The sequence below is a fragment of the Leguminivora glycinivorella genome, chromosome 27, assembly GCF_023078275.1.
Source record: "Leguminivora glycinivorella isolate SPB_JAAS2020 chromosome 27, LegGlyc_1.1, whole genome shotgun sequence".
Classification (NCBI taxonomy): Eukaryota; Metazoa; Arthropoda; class Insecta; order Lepidoptera; family Tortricidae; genus Leguminivora; species Leguminivora glycinivorella.
In genome coordinates, this window is record NC_062997.1 from 5,274,712 (window position 1) to 5,292,294 (window position 17,583).

General features: G+C 38.9%; 1 protein-coding gene across 1 annotated transcript in view; it reads left to right on the forward strand.

The window, feature by feature from the left end:
- Positions 1–2,321: 2,321 nt before the first annotated feature.
- The window catches only part of LOC125240308 (zinc finger protein swm), a 55,795-nt gene continuing 40,533 nt past the window's right edge, over positions 2,322–17,583 (forward strand). The window contains exons 1-7 of the mRNA XM_048148182.1: positions 2,322–2,485; positions 8,026–8,144; positions 8,973–9,107; positions 11,450–11,631; positions 12,531–12,602; positions 14,583–14,695; positions 17,112–17,201. Coding sequence (XP_048004139.1) covers positions 2,427–2,485; positions 8,026–8,144; positions 8,973–9,107; positions 11,450–11,631; positions 12,531–12,602; positions 14,583–14,695; positions 17,112–17,201 — 770 coding nt within the window. The 5' untranslated portion in view covers positions 2,322–2,426. The remainder of the gene's footprint in view (positions 2,486–8,025; positions 8,145–8,972; positions 9,108–11,449; positions 11,632–12,530; positions 12,603–14,582; positions 14,696–17,111; positions 17,202–17,583) is intronic.

The following is a 17,583-nucleotide window of genomic DNA, read 5'->3' on the forward strand; positions in this document are numbered from 1 at the left end:
GTGGAGGTTCTGTCCTCTAATACACAGGGTGTTATGTGAAGTTACCGTCAAGAGGCGCGTAAGGCAACTATGCATCCGTTTTGTTGATTATTTCGGCCACGGCACTCGCTGGGTACAGAAATGTTGAGTGAATGCAGTCTTTCCTCTGGTCACTTTTATTTCACAATCATTTGTTTAAATACTAATATATATAACAATATCCACTGTAAATTTTGAATATATTGTTACGTTTATTTATGAATTGCGTACGAGAAACACTTTTACAGCTATTTTTGATTTTCATCGAAAATGTATCTCCCCTGGCGTATCAAAAAAGCCAGGGGAGATACTTTTGTACTAGTTTTGATTATTTTTATTTCCGTTTTCTCTTAACCTTTGTTTAGCGTTGTACCTATTTTTATTTTAGCTTTACGATAGAAAGTTTTCTTTCCAGAAAAACGCAACTATTAAGAAAAAAGAGGACACATTCACATTCAACTTCATATGAAATTTTCGTGAAGCTGTTTAATAAAAAGGTTTAATACTGATATTAAAAGGATAGGTTTTTGTTTACTTGTTGCCTATTGATTGTACATTAAAATTATTTTTGTTTTAATGGATAATATGGAGAAGTGAAAAATAAGACAACTCATTAAGGAATTATCACTTTTCTTGCTGTAAGAATGTTATGAAATGTAAAGTCTGAGTATAAATAATCAATAATTATAATAAAAACAATAAATAGAGTTAATTCTTAAAAAATAAAACTAAATTTTTCATACAACTGTCTCTTCCCTGGTCACAAAGTATCCTCCCCTGTGCAACAGTATCTCCCCTGGACTGAGTATTTCCCCTGGTCGCTGATAAAACACGATAAAACAAATAAATTGACTGGTCCTCTTTGTAAACACTTCAAATTGGCAGTTTTAACTAATACAAATAAACAAATAGGTAAAAAACAACAAAAAAGTTCGCGCCGTCTCTCCATACAACGTATTACCTCTTAACTTAGAATCACCCACGTACAGCACGAAAACCTGCCAAGAATTAAAATCAGAATTAAATTGAAAGTTTATTCAGATTATGTGACGACGTGTGATCGCCTAAACCGATTTCGAGTGAGATACTTTAGCAAGCTATCTTCATCACTGGGTAAAAGAAGCAAATCTAAATGAAAATGTCGATAATGTTTATAGTCCCATAGAAAATACGAATTTCGCGCCTCTTTTCGTGACAAACTGGTTGGACAGTGGACTGTCTATAAATACGTAAATAGAGGGCAGAGACTTCGTGAACTGCGGGTGTTTTCTGATTTACTTTAATTATTACGTAACAAAGAGTATTGAATCACTAACGGCGTAATTAACGCCGGGCATCGATCTAAACTTTAGAAGTTTAAATCGATGACGCCGTGGCTTGCGTGGGCGACGGTCGCGCGACGGCGATGCGACGCATACGAAATCAAACCTTATCGATATGGAAGCATGAGACGCGCGACCGTCGCCCACGCAAGACACGGCGTAACGGATAATGGCCCCTGTACACACATGGCCAACGGTTCCACCAACCCCCTTGGCCAAGCGTGTAGAGGGCTACTTGGCCGTAAGTTGGCAGTTGGCGCTTGCGCTTGCCGGCCAACCGATTGGTGTCGGTTTTTTGTCCACACATCAAAGGATCTTGGCGCCAATGGCCAACTGCGTTTACACGTTGGCGCTTCATTCAGTTGGTCGTCAGCCGTCAGAGAGGACGGTAGTGAAATATTTACGAAAATAATAAGTTTATCTATGTCAATAATAGTGTAGATTTTAGGAAATAAAATAACCTTGCAAATGTTTAATGTATTTCCTAAAAAAGATAAATGTTCTTACCATAATATTCAAAAAATTGTTAATATTTCAAATAATTTAATTTTACTACGGGGTTATTATTTTTTAATCAAATTTTTCTGTCAACGTCTATGATCTAGAATTTCCTAGACTTTACCATTCTACGTCCATCTTTCATGAAGAGCCAATGCCAAGTGATTGGTTCGCCAATGTGTAAACAGCGGCTCTTATCTTGGCCAAGGGGTTTCACAAAGGGTTGGTGGAACCGTTGGCCATATGTGTACAGCGGCCATACAAGAACCATAAAATCCTCGTGAAATATCATAAGTTATCATGTTAGACAACATTATAGAGCAAAAGTCAATCTCTAAGAGCATTGGCAAAATTCCTAGCATCCGAATAAATTGATTTTCAAATTGTTGGCAACATTCCAATTTATGGTTTGTTTTGTATCTGTGGTAGTAAAGAAAAAGAATTTATTCGGAATTCTGAAAGTACGTAGAGACGTAATCCAAGTGGAAAAATAAATCTTTTCATCTAATTTTAATATAGTTAAGTGTTATTATCAAGTGCAATTTACATGGAAAATATTTTAATGAGTCTTTAATTCGTGTGATCAAGATGATAATTGAAAACCCGGACGCCTTTAAATCATGGCTCACTTCCATATTGGAGCCTCTGTAAGTACATTTTGGCGTTCAAACGTAGCCATTTTAATTTGCCAAGGTGTTATTTTTTTGCAAAAATAAAGAAGTTTTTGCGACTTACATGAATATGACTGTAACTAGGCTGATTTCCACTAAATGTAAGCTTTTTATTCCACTTTCTCTAGGTGTCACGTTACAAATTTCGTAATAGTTTTTTTAGTACTGCGCTTGGCAGTACACATTGAAAACTACGCTGAAATCTTGACAGCTTTCACATTGATTTTCTTCGACCCTTATCAATTACTTTGTCTTGAAATCTTATTTACAGTAATATTTGTTCCTTCAAGCTTTTAGATATTGCGTTGCAATTTTGTACTCCTCTTGTTTACTTCTGAACTCGCAAGAATATTATTCTGAATGTATATAACCTAACCTTAAAAACATCATACAATATTTTATGGGTTACTTCCAGGTTCTCAATGTAGGTTCTACGGTATTAAAGAGCTTATAATGAATTATTTTGTTATTAATTTATCTGAAGTTTTTATTTATTTATTTTATTTAAACTTTATTGCACAAATTTACAAAAAAGAGTACAAATGGCGGACTTAACGCCTTGAGGCATTCTCTGCCAGTCAACCATTGGGCTAAACAGAAAGCTTAGTTTGGTGCAGGATTTTAAAAAATTAAATAAGAAAACACAAGTCAGTATTCATACTTATCGCAATAAACCTACTTATATACATATAATAAATACATATTCCGAATAAAATAAAATATATATTAAACACAAATATATATTATACATAAATATATATTATACATACATATATATAATAATTTCGTACCTAGTGTGAGACATAATACAAATACTTAGTCACGAATGTTTTCAAATAGATGCTTACGCAACTTGGTTTTAAACGTAAGTTTGCTCTGAGATTGTCTGATAGGCAAAGGGAGAGCATTCCACAGACGAATCGCTTGACAGGTAAATTGACAAGAAGCCAGTCCGATGTGGGAGTACAGCTAGCTTGAGAGTACGAGAGTCACGAAGTACACAACCGGGGCGGGCTCTTATTAACTCAAATTTGGAACTGAGATAAGTGGGTGCTGCTGGATCAAATAAAATTGAATACAGGGTACATAAGATTCGCAATGACCTGCATTCACGAATTGGGAGCCATTGAAGTTTTTGGCGAAAGGGAGAGACGTGGTCATATTTGCGGAGGTTAAACACGAATCTGATGCAGTTGTTAAGAAGACGATCAAGTTTAGACAGTGAGGCTTGTGTAATGTTAGTGCAACACACATCAGCGTAGTCAATAATAGGAAGTATTAAGGACTGAACAAGTAAGGTTTTCGTACTAGCCGGCAAAAAGTTTTTATGTCTGTAAAGCGCCCGTAATGTATTAGTCACCTTGCGACTGACGTCAGCCACATGTGGCTCCCATGTCAAACCATTGTCTAAGATTAAGCCAAGATCCTTAACTTGCGATGACAAGGGAATTACGGTGTTCTCGTAAACAATGGGTGTGACCAGTAACAAATCAGTTGTTGAAATCAATCAAGTTTTTGTATCTGAAGCTTCAGGTTATTAAGAAATTCCACTCAGCCATATCAGATTATTATTTTGCATCATATCTGTCTGTGATACACTCTCTATGATTAGTTGTTATTACTTAATAACTGTATATTTTAAGAATAAGAATATTGTCATTCATTTGAATCATTATATCGACGGCGAAGTAACAAGAACTCCTAAGTACAGTCGACTACAGAGATATGTATCCACTTTTTCACCTTATTGCATTGTAATAAGGTGAAAAAGTTATACACATCTTTGTAATCAACCTGTACTTAGGAGTTCTTGTTACTTTGCCGTCGATATTTTGAAAAATGTCTTGTATTCATCAAATTTATGGTTATTGCTTGAAGAGAATGACGTTACCAAAGACTCTGTAACTACTTATAGATAGACAAAGCCAAGAAAAAAGCATATAGGTGGCCTATGGACTGAAAACGTATCTGTATATGTTTAGACAAATTAAACAAGGTCTTGATTCTAAATAGAAATAACTTAAAATTCCTAAAGAAAATGTTTTATTCAACACAAATCTATTTTTAGACCATTACCACACTCACAATCTAATTTTATATGGCATATATTTCCGTAAGTAAAGCATTAAACTCTCCCAGTGAGATCTGAATTTATTTTTGGCTTTTAAACTTTTTGGAACCAGTCTTGGATAAAAAGACTCATGGGCTCACTGCTTTGTTTCTTCCTTTCTTTCTTACATTCTGGCTCATAAAGTTGGCGACCTTCTATATAACCAAAGACATGTACCTCCGTTTAGACAGCTACAGTCTAAGAAAAAAACGTGAGTCAGAACCATATGGAATAAGTTACGGTGGCCTAGATTGCATTACACCTTTGGGGTACGCTCGGCTAGATGGCGCTAATATTAATATTTTACATTTTAACACATATCAAGCTAAGAATATGGGCCAAATTGTCAAAACTGAGGTTTAAAAGTTTTAAGCCTGTGTCGAGATAGCAGTCTATGCACTGTGATTACATATTTTACTGTGACAGTAACTCTCTATAATGCTTGATCCTCTTTGATATAACTCAATGTTGCATGCAGTCCATTGACAGTAGGCCTTTGGTACCTGTACTTTTATATATTCTGTTATAAATTTATATAAACCTTTTGGGTTAAATGTGTAAGAAGAATAGTTATCTTAATGATAGATTGTTAGGATATATTTAAAAATCAATGTCATCAGCACTAATTGCTAAAAATACAGCTTTAACGATTTGCAAACTTAATAAGCGTGACTACTTGGTTCAAGGGTCTTCTTCCTCGTTCCCTCAATGCTGAGGATCGCGACCACAAGTAGCGTGTCTCCATTGAACGCGGTCATAAGCCATGTGGAACTGCACAGTATAAGTATAAGTATAAATATTGGGGACACCTTACACAGATCAACTTAGCCCCAAACTAAGCAAAGCTTGTACTATGGGTGCTAAGCGACGATATACATACTTAAATAGAGAAATACATACTTATATACATAGAAAACATCCATGACTCAGGAACAAATATCTATGCTCATCACACAAACAAATGCCCTTACCGGGATTCGAACCCAGGACCGCGGCTTAGCAGGCAGGGTCACTACCGACTGAGCCAGACCGGTCGTCACAGTATAGGCTGCCGCCAGTCGACTTCTTCACACAGTTTGGCCATCTCTTACGAGCCCCACCCCAAGCGTGGTTGAAGGGTGTCTTTCCACTAGAGATGCGCTACATGGACGTGTTTGATATCCAATTATCCACCGATCGTGATCATGTTCTACAAAGCATAGCGCTGGTGGGAATGGGTTCCACTTAGCTGATTGGTGGATATAAAACACATCCACATAGCGCATCTCTGGTGGAATGGCACCCTAACGGCTCAGCCACGACGTTGGCCTAAGCACGACAGCCCCCCACCGTCCATTTTAGGGAAGTGGAGGGTTAGAAAGAGACCCTTTCCCATTTATAGTATTAGTATGGATAAGGCTTATTTCATCTTTAACCCCCAACGGCCCCATCGCAAAAACGACGGGGTGTTATAAGTTTGACGTGTCTGTCTGGTCTGTGGTATCGTAGCTCCCGAACGGATGAACCGATTTAGATTATTTTTTTTGTCTGAAAGCTGAGTTAGTCGGGAGTGTTCTTAGCCAGGTTTCATGAAAATCGGTCTACTATGTCGCGGTTGGGGGTTTTTTCAAAATTTTAATGCCGTAAAAGACGGACAAACAAACAGACACACACACTTTCCCATTTATAATATTAGTATGGACTATTACGCGTAACACAAATGACAACATAATTTTTGAAATAAGTTACATGAACATTGCAAAATGTATAAATTTGTAATCTAAATAGCAGCATGAAGAATTGAACATTATGCTGATAACATATCTACAATAATAAGTAGAGATATGACAATCATTTTGTTATTGTAGATAAAGAGTGTTGCCTAGTACAATTATTTGAGTGAGTTGACATGTTGTAATATTTGATGATTCACTTAAAATTTTGTACATAAAGAACGGATAGTTTCATTACTGTAGATGCTTGTTTTAAAGGGATTTTTAACCCCCGACGCAAAAGCGACGGGGGTGTTATAAGTTTAACGTGTCTGTCTGTCTGTCTGTCTGTCTGTGTGTGTCTCTGTCTGTCTGTCTGTCTGTGTGTGTGTCTGTCTGTGGCATCGAAGCTCCCGAATGGATGAACCGATTTGGATTTAGTTAGCTGAGTAAGTCGGGAGTGTTTTTAGTAGGGCCCGTAACTTTCATGCCGATGACATAAATTTGACGTCACGCTGCATATAGTATGATTATAGTATTTTATACAATCGTGATATAATACAAAGCTTTTCAGTCGAGTACCATGTTTAGGCCACGAAGCTTGCTGAGTGGCCTAATAGTACGGTACGAGAGTGAAAAGCTTAATTATATCACTATTGTATACAATACTTTTTCTACGAGTCATCATCATCATCAATGGACGGAAATATCATCATTCATGCAAGTTAAAATTAATGTTAATAGAGTCATTCACCGTTGTATCAACATCGAATTACCTAGCAACCAATTGTGTGTAATAACCGTCTCTGATGGGCTGATAACGCGACAGATAAAAAAAAATGTGTTTCGGATGCAGGAAAATTTGCCAGGTATCGTAAATTAGTATAGAAATTGTATGAAGTTCTATTTTTGAAATTATTACAGTTAACTAAAGTCAACTATAATGAGCTTATTATAATTGAGTCGGAACTGCCATAGAGTATCCAACACTGAAAAGTTAGCACTTATAGTTTAGTCTGTGGTTGCCTAATTGACAGATTACAGTCGACAAGTAGAAAAAAGAGTTTTATTTAATAATTAATCATTATTCATCAATCATTTTAATCATGACTTCAAAACTAATATATCGTCACTACTTTAAAAAAAACTTGTATCTTCGTCTGTCAATGAAAAGAAAATTGTAGTAAGTATGTATGGAATGCATATAAACTTACTGCGTTTTAACTTTGAGTAGCAGCGTGAGATTTTTTCAAAGTAGTGACGATATTCATACGTGAAATAATTAATACTTACTTGATACGTGAATGAAAAGTAAATTAAATTATTTGTTTATTTTTTACATTCATTTTATTAATTATGTTTGTTATTGTTACTATATTTTAATAAATTATTAAAACAAAACAAATTGTTTCCTTTTCGTTTCACGTATCAAGTAGGTATTAATTATTCCATGTATGAATATTGAAGTCATTTGTACATGATAAAAATTGATCAATGAATAATGACTAATTAATACAATAAAACTATTTGCATCAAACTATAAGCAGCATGACGTCAAATTGATGTCATCGGCATGAAAGTTACGGGCCCTGGTTCTTAGCCATGTTTCATAAAAATCGGTCTACTATGTCGCAGTCGGGGTCTTTTCAAAATTTTAATTTTGTGACCAGGTTATAAATGCCATGGCTTATCTGTGCAATTTGTTCAACTTTCAGATGCGACGCAGACCCCGCGGCGCTCGCCAAGTATGTGTACGCATTGGTTAAGAAGGACAAGCCGTTGGACGAGCTACGAGACGGCATGCTCGACCAATTGGACGTATTCCTGCAGCAAGGTTAGTGTTCGTTCTAGCACAGTATAATAAAGAGTACTATCGTACAGTATGACCACTTCTGCTCCCCGCTGAAAGTTAATGTGTCTGTCTGTCTGTGTATATGTGTGTATGTCTGTGGCATCGTAGCTCTCGAACGGCTTAATCGTTTTACATTTAGTTTTTTTTTGTTTGAAAGCTGAGTTAGTCAGGAGTGGAGTGTTCTTAGCCATGTCTCATGATAATCGGTCAACTATGTCAGGGTTTTTAGGGTTCCGTAGTCAACTAGGAACCCTTATAGTTTCGCCATGTCTGTCTGTCCGTCCGTCCGTCCGTCCGTCCGCGGATAATCTCAGTAACCGTTAGCACTAGAAAGCTGAAATTTGGTACCAATATGTATATCAATCACGCCAACAAAGTGCAAAAATAAAAAATGGAAAAAAATGTTTTATCAGGGTACCCCCCCTACACGTAAAGTGGGGGCTGATATTTTTTTTCATTCCAACCCCAACGTGTGATATATTGTTGGATAGGTATTTAAAAATGAATAAGGGTTTACTAAGATCGTTTTTTGATAATATTAATATTTTCGGAAATAATCGCTCCTAAAGGAAAAAAAAGTGCGTACCCCCCCCCCCCCCCACGCTCTTGGCCGGTTTTTTTAATTTTGTGGTTAGGTTATTCATTCAACCCCTTAACTGCCAAGGGTGGCACTAAAACTGAGTGGTTTCATGTGCTCTGCCTACCCCTTTCAAGAATACAGGCATGAGTTATCTATGTAATAGGTCATCAAAGTACAAAACGAGAAAACTGTTTATTTCATAAGTTTGACAGTTTTTTTTATATTTACAGAAACGAAACCGTTCGTCGAAATGCTATTCAAAGCCCTGGAGAACAACGAGTATGTGAAGATGATGGAGAAGAAACAGCCGTCTCCAACTCCTGAGCAGGAGGAGAAGGAACTGCCGGTTGAGGCTGAGAACCATGGTGAGTTGATTACATTGAAAATAATCATCTGAAGATGGTGAAGGAACTGGTTTTGCCATTCTCTTTAGCCGTGTCACGACTTGTGTTAATTTAGCGCCATTCGTTTTGACTTTTTTCTTTTCCGCATTATTATTGTCATGTATATTATATAATAATAGTTATTTGTTATACAAGGGAGCAAAGTTGTTGTTCAATCGCACGTGCCAATATTGATACCCGAGCAAGCGAAAGATTCCAATATTGAACTGCGAGCGTAGCGAGTGGTTCAAAAAGTGGAATCTTTAGCGTTGCGAGGGTTTCAAGGCACATAGGTTAATAGTTATTTGTTATACAAGGGGCCAAAGTTGTATTTTAACGCCGAGTGTGGAATTGAAAAACGAGCAAGTGATAGGATTCTATAGTTGAACCGCGAGCGAAGCGAGTGGTTCGAGAATAGAATCCTGAACTTGCGAGTTTTTTAACACACGAGAAGTAAAATACATTTGCACCCGAGTGTAACACAAAACTTTTCCTCTCACTATAGCGAGGAAACTACAACGCAAAAAATGCGTTTATCACTGCTTCCAGTAGTTCCACAGGTGGTAAATCATCTTTATTACTAGATTCACCTACTTTTATCAATTTTAAAGCAGTTAATTTGACTTTATTCAAGGTCAAATTACTTTACCCACTAGTGGATAAAATGCGTTTTTACCCTCTGGTATTAAAAGACAAAACACGTGTTTCCGAGCTAGTGAGGGGAAAACAAACTTTGTCACCGAGTGAAACAAACATTTTTTCACCACATCAATATGAACAAAATACTGACTATATAAAACCGCCTTCAAAAATAAGCGCGTTACAAAACACGGAGAAACTAAAAAGCAGAAAATAATAAACCTTTGAATTCAGATTTCTTATCGTATTGCAAATCTAAACATCCAAATTATAAACAAATCAATTATTTTTGTGGTCGGTACCAGACCTGTTCGTCGCCTTGCTATTGCCTGTTTGCCCCACCCAACCATACACAGGCTGGTACCGACTCCAAAAATAATTGATTTGTTTATAATTTGGATGTTTAGATTATTGCAATACGATAAGAAATCTGAATTCAAAGGTTTATTATTTTCTGCTTTTTAGTTTCTCCGTGTTTTGTAACGCGCTTATTTTTGAAGGCGGTTTTATTTTTTGTTAAAAAGTTAATTTATTTGTTGATTTTTAGTGGTTCCTAGTGATATTATATGTATCAGTCCGAATATATGTACAGTAGTGAAAGAATTATCCTTTAACTCCTAACCATTGAGGAGTTGACCTTCCATCATCAGCTCAGCCACATAAAATTACTACCGTCAGGCGTAAATACTGGTGTACCTTTGAAAAATACACTAAAAACATTACATGTGCCCATAACATTTGAAGAGTTCCCTCGATTTCTCCAAGATCCCATCATCAGACCCTGACTTGGTGCCAATGGGACCAACTCGGGGTTATACCCGTTCGATCAAAAAAAAATTTTTGAAAATCGGTCCACGATTCTCGGAGATATCGAGTAACATACATACAAAAAAAAAAAAAACATTCAGTCGAATTGAGAACCTCCTCCTTTTTTGAAGTCGGTTAAAAACATCAAATTAAATTAATCCTTGGTAGATTTAAGTCAGTTAGTAAATAAGAACAAAGAAAACTGTAGGTATCCTTGTCTCTAGCACCCTAAAGAAAAGGATGCATATAGTTTTCTTTGTTCTTATTTACTGACAGACTCGTTTGACACAGTATAGTTTGGTGTTTTATAGTCTTTTTTTCAATATTTAAGATTCAAAATAATTATTTGTAGGTAAATTCTACTCGCTAGCTCAAGGCATCAAGTTAAAATTTGTATGAAATTACTTTGCACTCTTGTGGATAAAATCCAATTTCGCTATCTGTTTTCGAATAGCAAAATTGATTTGATATTTGTTCCTGAGTCATGGATGCTTTCTATGTATATAAGTATGTATTTATCTATTTAAGTATGTATATCGTCGCTTAGCACCCATAGTGCAAGCTTTGCTTAGTTTGGGGCTAAGTTGATTCGTGATTCCGTGTAAGGTGTCCCCAATATTTATATATATATTTATTTTTAACAGTGGGTGTGGTGGAAAATAAATGATGAGTAATTAATTATATAATTAATGAATCTACGGTTGTACTCACGTTATTATATCGCTATCGCTGCGACATGTTTCGGGCCAATTCGGAGGCCCGTCTTCAGGCATATAGGCGTTCACGCGACGGTTAAACTCCGCAGACTTTAATTAATTATTTGAATATGTCTCACGAAAGTTTAACGTGTATAATGAATTATATGTTTGTTATTCCAGTGGGCGCGAACGCTAGTGGGCCTGGAGCGGGCGCGGAGTCCCCCACGGCGGGGGGTGGTGGTGGTGGGGGGGTGCCGCGCGCGCGCTCCCCGCACGCGGGCGCGGCGCCGCGGCACCGCGTGGTGGTGTGCCGCACGGCCAAGGTGCCGCCGCCCCCGCCGAGGGAACAGACGCTCGTCAAGGTCAGTCACTAAGGGCCCATTTAGACGGTACGAGAACTCGTATACGAGTTCTATTACATTGCGGTATTAGATGGCTGTGCATAATTGTATGTAACCTCAACAGCCCGCAATGTAACTAAAATCGCATGCGAGTTCGCACGCCGTCTAAATCAGGCCTAATTCTCGGCCGAGAATACCATTCATTCTCGGTCTCGTTCTCGGTCGGACCTTACAGTCTACATAGAGCGAGGCTTAGGGCCGGCTGCATCAAATCGTCTATCTCCGTTAAAGCTTTCGTTAAATTTTCTGTACGGGTAGTCGCTTCACTCGGTGGCGACTCTGGCGACGCGCCCCAATACCGAGAGAACAAACGCTCGTCAAAGTCAGTCCAGTGTTGTGTTACTCAAATACCTCTACCACACTATGCTCCTCGCGCTGCCGCGATGTTGCCCTCTCCGGCCCCACACTGCCCTACTCGCGCGATTATCGCACTAGGTTGTTGCCGGCCCGCCGACTCCCGCCAAAAAACCGACAAAATAGGGAGCGGTGGGCATGACGAGCGGCATGACGAGTGACGTGGCCACACTGCCTTTGCCTACTTCCCACGCCGTTCATCGAATATGTGGCAGAGGTATAATGAGTAAGTATCTTCTTCTTTACATTCTGTTACACTCTGCTGGAGTGTAAGGCTCGAATCATATTTCTCCATTTGGGCAGTAGGAGGAGGCTACCACCCCATGCCTAGCACCCTGAGCTTCTGCTGAACCGAGCGACACCTTTTCGCTTTCCGGGTATATTCCACGTGAGAATAACACAAAAAATACGCTTACCCTAATATTAGAGTAGCAAATCTGTGTAATATTAAATGTAACCATTTCATAATGTAATTAATGATTAATACACGCTGTTTCTTTTTACAGGTGTTACCATTGACTGAACTCTTAGAAGAGCCGGTTGACCAGCCGCCTAGAAGGCGAGACCGTAGAGAAAATGTAAGTCTATTGTAATACTTTCTTACAAAATAAGACAAAAAATTTATACATGTTAACATTTTTTATTGGTAAGAAACATAACAACCAGCAGCTGTTGTTAAACTCTTATGGGTGGGACATCCATACTAATATTATAAATGGGAAAGTGTGTGTGTCTGTTTGTTTGTCCGTCTTTCACGGCAAAACGGAGCGATGAATTGACGTGATTTTTTTTAAGTGAGATAATTGAAGGGATGGAGAGTGACATAGGCTATTTTTGTCTCCTTCTAACACCCCCACTTCTCTTAAATGGGGGGTGGAAGATTGTGTGGAGCATTCCGCCATTTCCGAATTTAACGCGAGCGAAGCCGCGGGCAAGAGCTAGTATTTAAATATAAAGATGTACTCACGCTATTAGAGTCATGTTTCTAGTCATATGGGGACCCTTCATCAGTCATGAATGGACGGAGTGTGAATGCCGCTAACACTCGTGCCTGATGAAGAACCTCCATGACTCGAAACATGTCCCCAATCGCGATATATTAACGTGAGTACATTTAATAGTTATTTGTTATACAAGGGGGCAAAGTTGTATTTTAACGCCGAGTGTGGAATTGAAAAACGAGCAAGTGAAAGGATTCTATATTTGAACCACGAGCGAAGCGAGTGGTTCGAGAATAGAATCCTGAACTTGCGAGTTTTTTAACACACGAGAAGTAAAATACATTTTCTCAAACATGCAATGAAATATTGTCTTTACGTTCCTTAAAATGGGCTGGGAAGTAACGCTTTTTGGGCGCAACAACTTGAGAGGACTGTAAAGGGATTTCATATTATTTTTCAGGCCTAGGCCTGCAAAGTAACTTTTTTTTATAAAATATTGTCCTTTAGAGCATTTTTTTTAATTTCATTGTATGTTTGAGAAAAGCACTATACATGCCTCGGCGTGAAAACGGATTCCCGGCCTCGTATCCCTATCCGTATATACCCACTTGGCCGGAAATCCTCATTTTCCCGGCCTCTGATGTAATGTACTATTGCACCCGAGTGTAACACAAAACTTTTCCCCTCACTATAGCGAGGAAACTACAACGCAAAAAATGCGTTTATCACTGTTTCCAGTAGTTGCACAGGTGGTAAATCATCTTTTCCCCTCACTAGCTCGGAAACACGTGTTTTGTCCTTTAATACCAGCGGGTAAAAACGCATTTTATCCACTAGTGGGTAAAGTAATTTGACCTTGAATAAAGTCAAATTAACTGCTTTAAAATTGATAAAAGTAGGTGAATTTAGAAATAAAGATGATTTATCACCTGTGGAACTACTGGAAGCAGTGATAAACGCATTTTTTGCGTTGTAGTGTCCTCGCTATAGTGAGGGGAAAAGTTTTGTGTTACACTCGGGTGCAAATGTATTTTACTTCTCGTGTGTTAAAAAACTCGCAAGTTCAGGATTCTATCCTCGAACCACTCGCTTCGCTCGTGGTTCAACTACAGAATCCTTTCACTTGCTCGTTTTTCAATTCCACACTCGGCGTTAAAATACAACTTTGCCCCCTTGTATAACAAATAACTATTATTACTAGATTCACCTACTTTTATCAATTTTAAAGCAGTTAATGTGACTTTATTCAAGGTCAAATTACTTTACCCACTAGTGGATAAAATGCGTTTTTACCCGCTGGTATTAAAGTACAAAACACGTGTTTCCGAGCTAGTGAGGGGAAAATATACGTACTGACATTATTTTATATATAAAAATTTTGAAAAAACCCCCCGACCAGGACATAGTGAACCGATTTTCATGAAACCTGGCTAAGAACACTCCCGACTAACTCACTCTCCCGGCTTTCAAAAAAAAACGAAATCTAAATCGGTTCATCCGTTGGGGAGCTACGATGCCACAAACACACACAGACAGACAGACACGTCAAACTTATAACACCCCGTCGTTTTTGCGTCGGGGGTTACAACGCCTCACTATTACTAATATATCTTGCAGATGCGCGATGACCGTCGCCGGCGCCGCTCGCGTTCCTGGGAGCGACGAGCGAGAGCGCGCCGACATCCACGAGACATTCGGGACCCGCGCGAACCCGAGCGGGACGACAGGCGGTCAGTACACTATCCGTGTAGTACACCGATGGCACATCACCAAACACCGGAATTCTTCATAGCATAACCTAACCGCAAAATTAAAATTTTGAAAAAACCCCCGACCGCGACCTAGTGGACCGATTTTCATGAAACATGTCTAAGAACACTCCCGACTAACACGGCTTTCCAATGAAAAAAAACTAAATCGAAATCGGTTCATTCGTTCGCGAGCTACGATGCCACAGACAGACAGACAGACAGACATACACACAGACAGACACGTCAAACTTATAACACCCCGTCGTTTTTGCGTCGGGGGTTAAAAAGGTAAAATGTTACAGAATAATCTTTTAAGTTGATTATGGATACCTAATACGACATTATTCCGTAACATCGATAAGTCGATAAAACAGTTAGGTCAATACCTTTGACAGTTTGATTTTTGCTATGAAGAATTCCGCTCTTTGCACATCACACACGCATCACGCACACTAACACACGCAACTCAAGCGCGACAACTGAAGGCCCACTCTCACTTACCACTCACATTATAGCGCAATTTCAATAGTCGATAACTCGTTCGGTATGCAGCATACGGGGACTCCCCGCAGGCGAGATAACGACCAATGAAAGTTACTCGGATGTAAGAAGCGCCTGGCATCCGTTGGCTCGTTGGGTGGACGACATTCGAAAAACTGCGGGGCACTTCTGGATGAGATTAGCCCAGGACCGGGCGTTTGAGTTGCAGGCGTCCATAGGTTACGGTGACCGCTTTACATCAGGCGGGCCGTATGCTTGTTTGCCACCGGCGTAGTATTAAAAAAAAAAGGGACCGGGATAAGTGGCGTACACGAAGGGAGGCCTATGCTCATCAGTGGGCGATTAATGGCTGAAATGATGATGATGATGAAAGTTACTATTATGGCGCATTTTCATTAGTCGACAGGGCCCGCATGCGGGGAAACGTTTTCATTAGTCGATAGGGTCCGCATTCGGGGTGCGAGAGATTTCTGGAACGCATGCCACAAGGCCCGCATTTGGGAAATTCAATAGTACCTAATAGAAACTTCCATTGGTTGTTATCTCGACTGCGGGGAGTCCCCGTATGCTGCATAACGATCAATCAAATTGCACCACTTTCAGCGGTTGTTAGATAGATATACGTTTATTTGTTTGTCACAATACACACAGAATACACAAAAGAAATAATTTACAAAAAAGAATTATAATACATAATAAGCAAATTGGAAAACAGGAAATTACACAGATTTTTACCATAGCGTACTATGATACTGTGCGCGTCGCAACAAGACAAAAGGGTTACGGCTCAGTATTACGCTACGCCCTGAGGCAGCAGCACTGATATTCTGCCGGAACCAGATCAGATCACGATAACACATAATTGATTGAATAAGAAATATTGTAAAGAGATGAAAGTATATACCTAAAATATCTATAAATAATTGCCTATGAAACGAGTGAGATGAATGCTATGATGAATAGAAATGTGTGTTTGATCTGTTAGATCGATAGATAATAAAATAATTGCTACAGCTAGAGTTAAAGCTAAATCCGGTAATCTGCAACCAGGTAGCCATAAGGGATACCCAAACTTTGTTTTTCTAAAAGATATTTTTTTAAATGACGTTTAAAAGTAAATTTAGTTTTAATTTGACGAATCGGGGGCGGGATATTGTTCCAGCACCTGGTTGCGAGATACCGGAAACAGCCTGTAAAAGCAACAGTTTTGTGAGGGTGAGCTTCTAGGAGACAGCGCCTGGTAGACCGTGTACCATGTCGTTCATGGAAAGAGGATATGCGTATTTTAGAGAATAAGTAGTAGTAATTTGTCATTCAAAATGTTATCTCGCCTGCGGGGACTCCCCGTGTGCTGCATACCGTACAAGTTAACGACCAATTAAATTGCACCACTTTCATTGGTATCTCGCCTGCGGCGACTCCCCGTATGCTGCATACCGTACGAGTTAACGACCAATTAAATTGCACCACTTTCATTGGTTGTTATCTCGCCTGCGGGGACTCCCCATATGCTGCATACCGTACAAGTTAACGACCAATTAAATTGCACCACTTTCATTGGTATCTCGCCTGCGGCGACTCCCCGTATGCTGCATACCGTACGAGTTAACGACCAATTAAATTGCACCACTTTCATTGGTTGTTATCTCGCCTGCGGGGACTCCCCGTATGCTGTATACCGAACGAGTTATCGACTAATGAAATTGCTCCATTAGTCATGTAACTAAAGAGTAAATAGTTAAAAAGAAATTCGTCAGTTGAATAATTGAATTACGACAATATAACTTGTGCCTAGAAGATTATCATCCAAATTACATACTTTGACCTATTTATAATTTCCATACACCTGCATTTAACGCATGTTATACTAACAATAAGTTCATTTCATCCACAGACGCCCGCCGTCTAGATCACCCTCGCCGCGCGGCCGCTTCCGAAACCGCAGTCCACCCGCCGTCCTAGACAGACCTAACACTAGATCTAGGTATGTGGACTAATCTTTTGACTATCTGAATGATTTCGTTGCATGATCATCAGGGCCCGTAACTTTCATGCCGATGACATAAATTTGACGTCACCCAGCTTATAGGATGATTCAAGAGTTTTATTTTATAATTAATCATTATTCATCAATCATTTTATTCATGACTTCAATACTAATCAATTCATACGTGAAATAATTAATACCTACTTGATACGTGAATAACCTAACCACAAAATTAAAATTTTGAAAAACCCCCGACCGCGACATAGTGGACCGATTTTCATGAAACATGGCTAGGAACACCCCCGACTAACTCAGCTTTCAGACAAAAACGACTAAATCCAAATCGGTTCATCCGTTCGGGAGCTACGATGCCACAGAC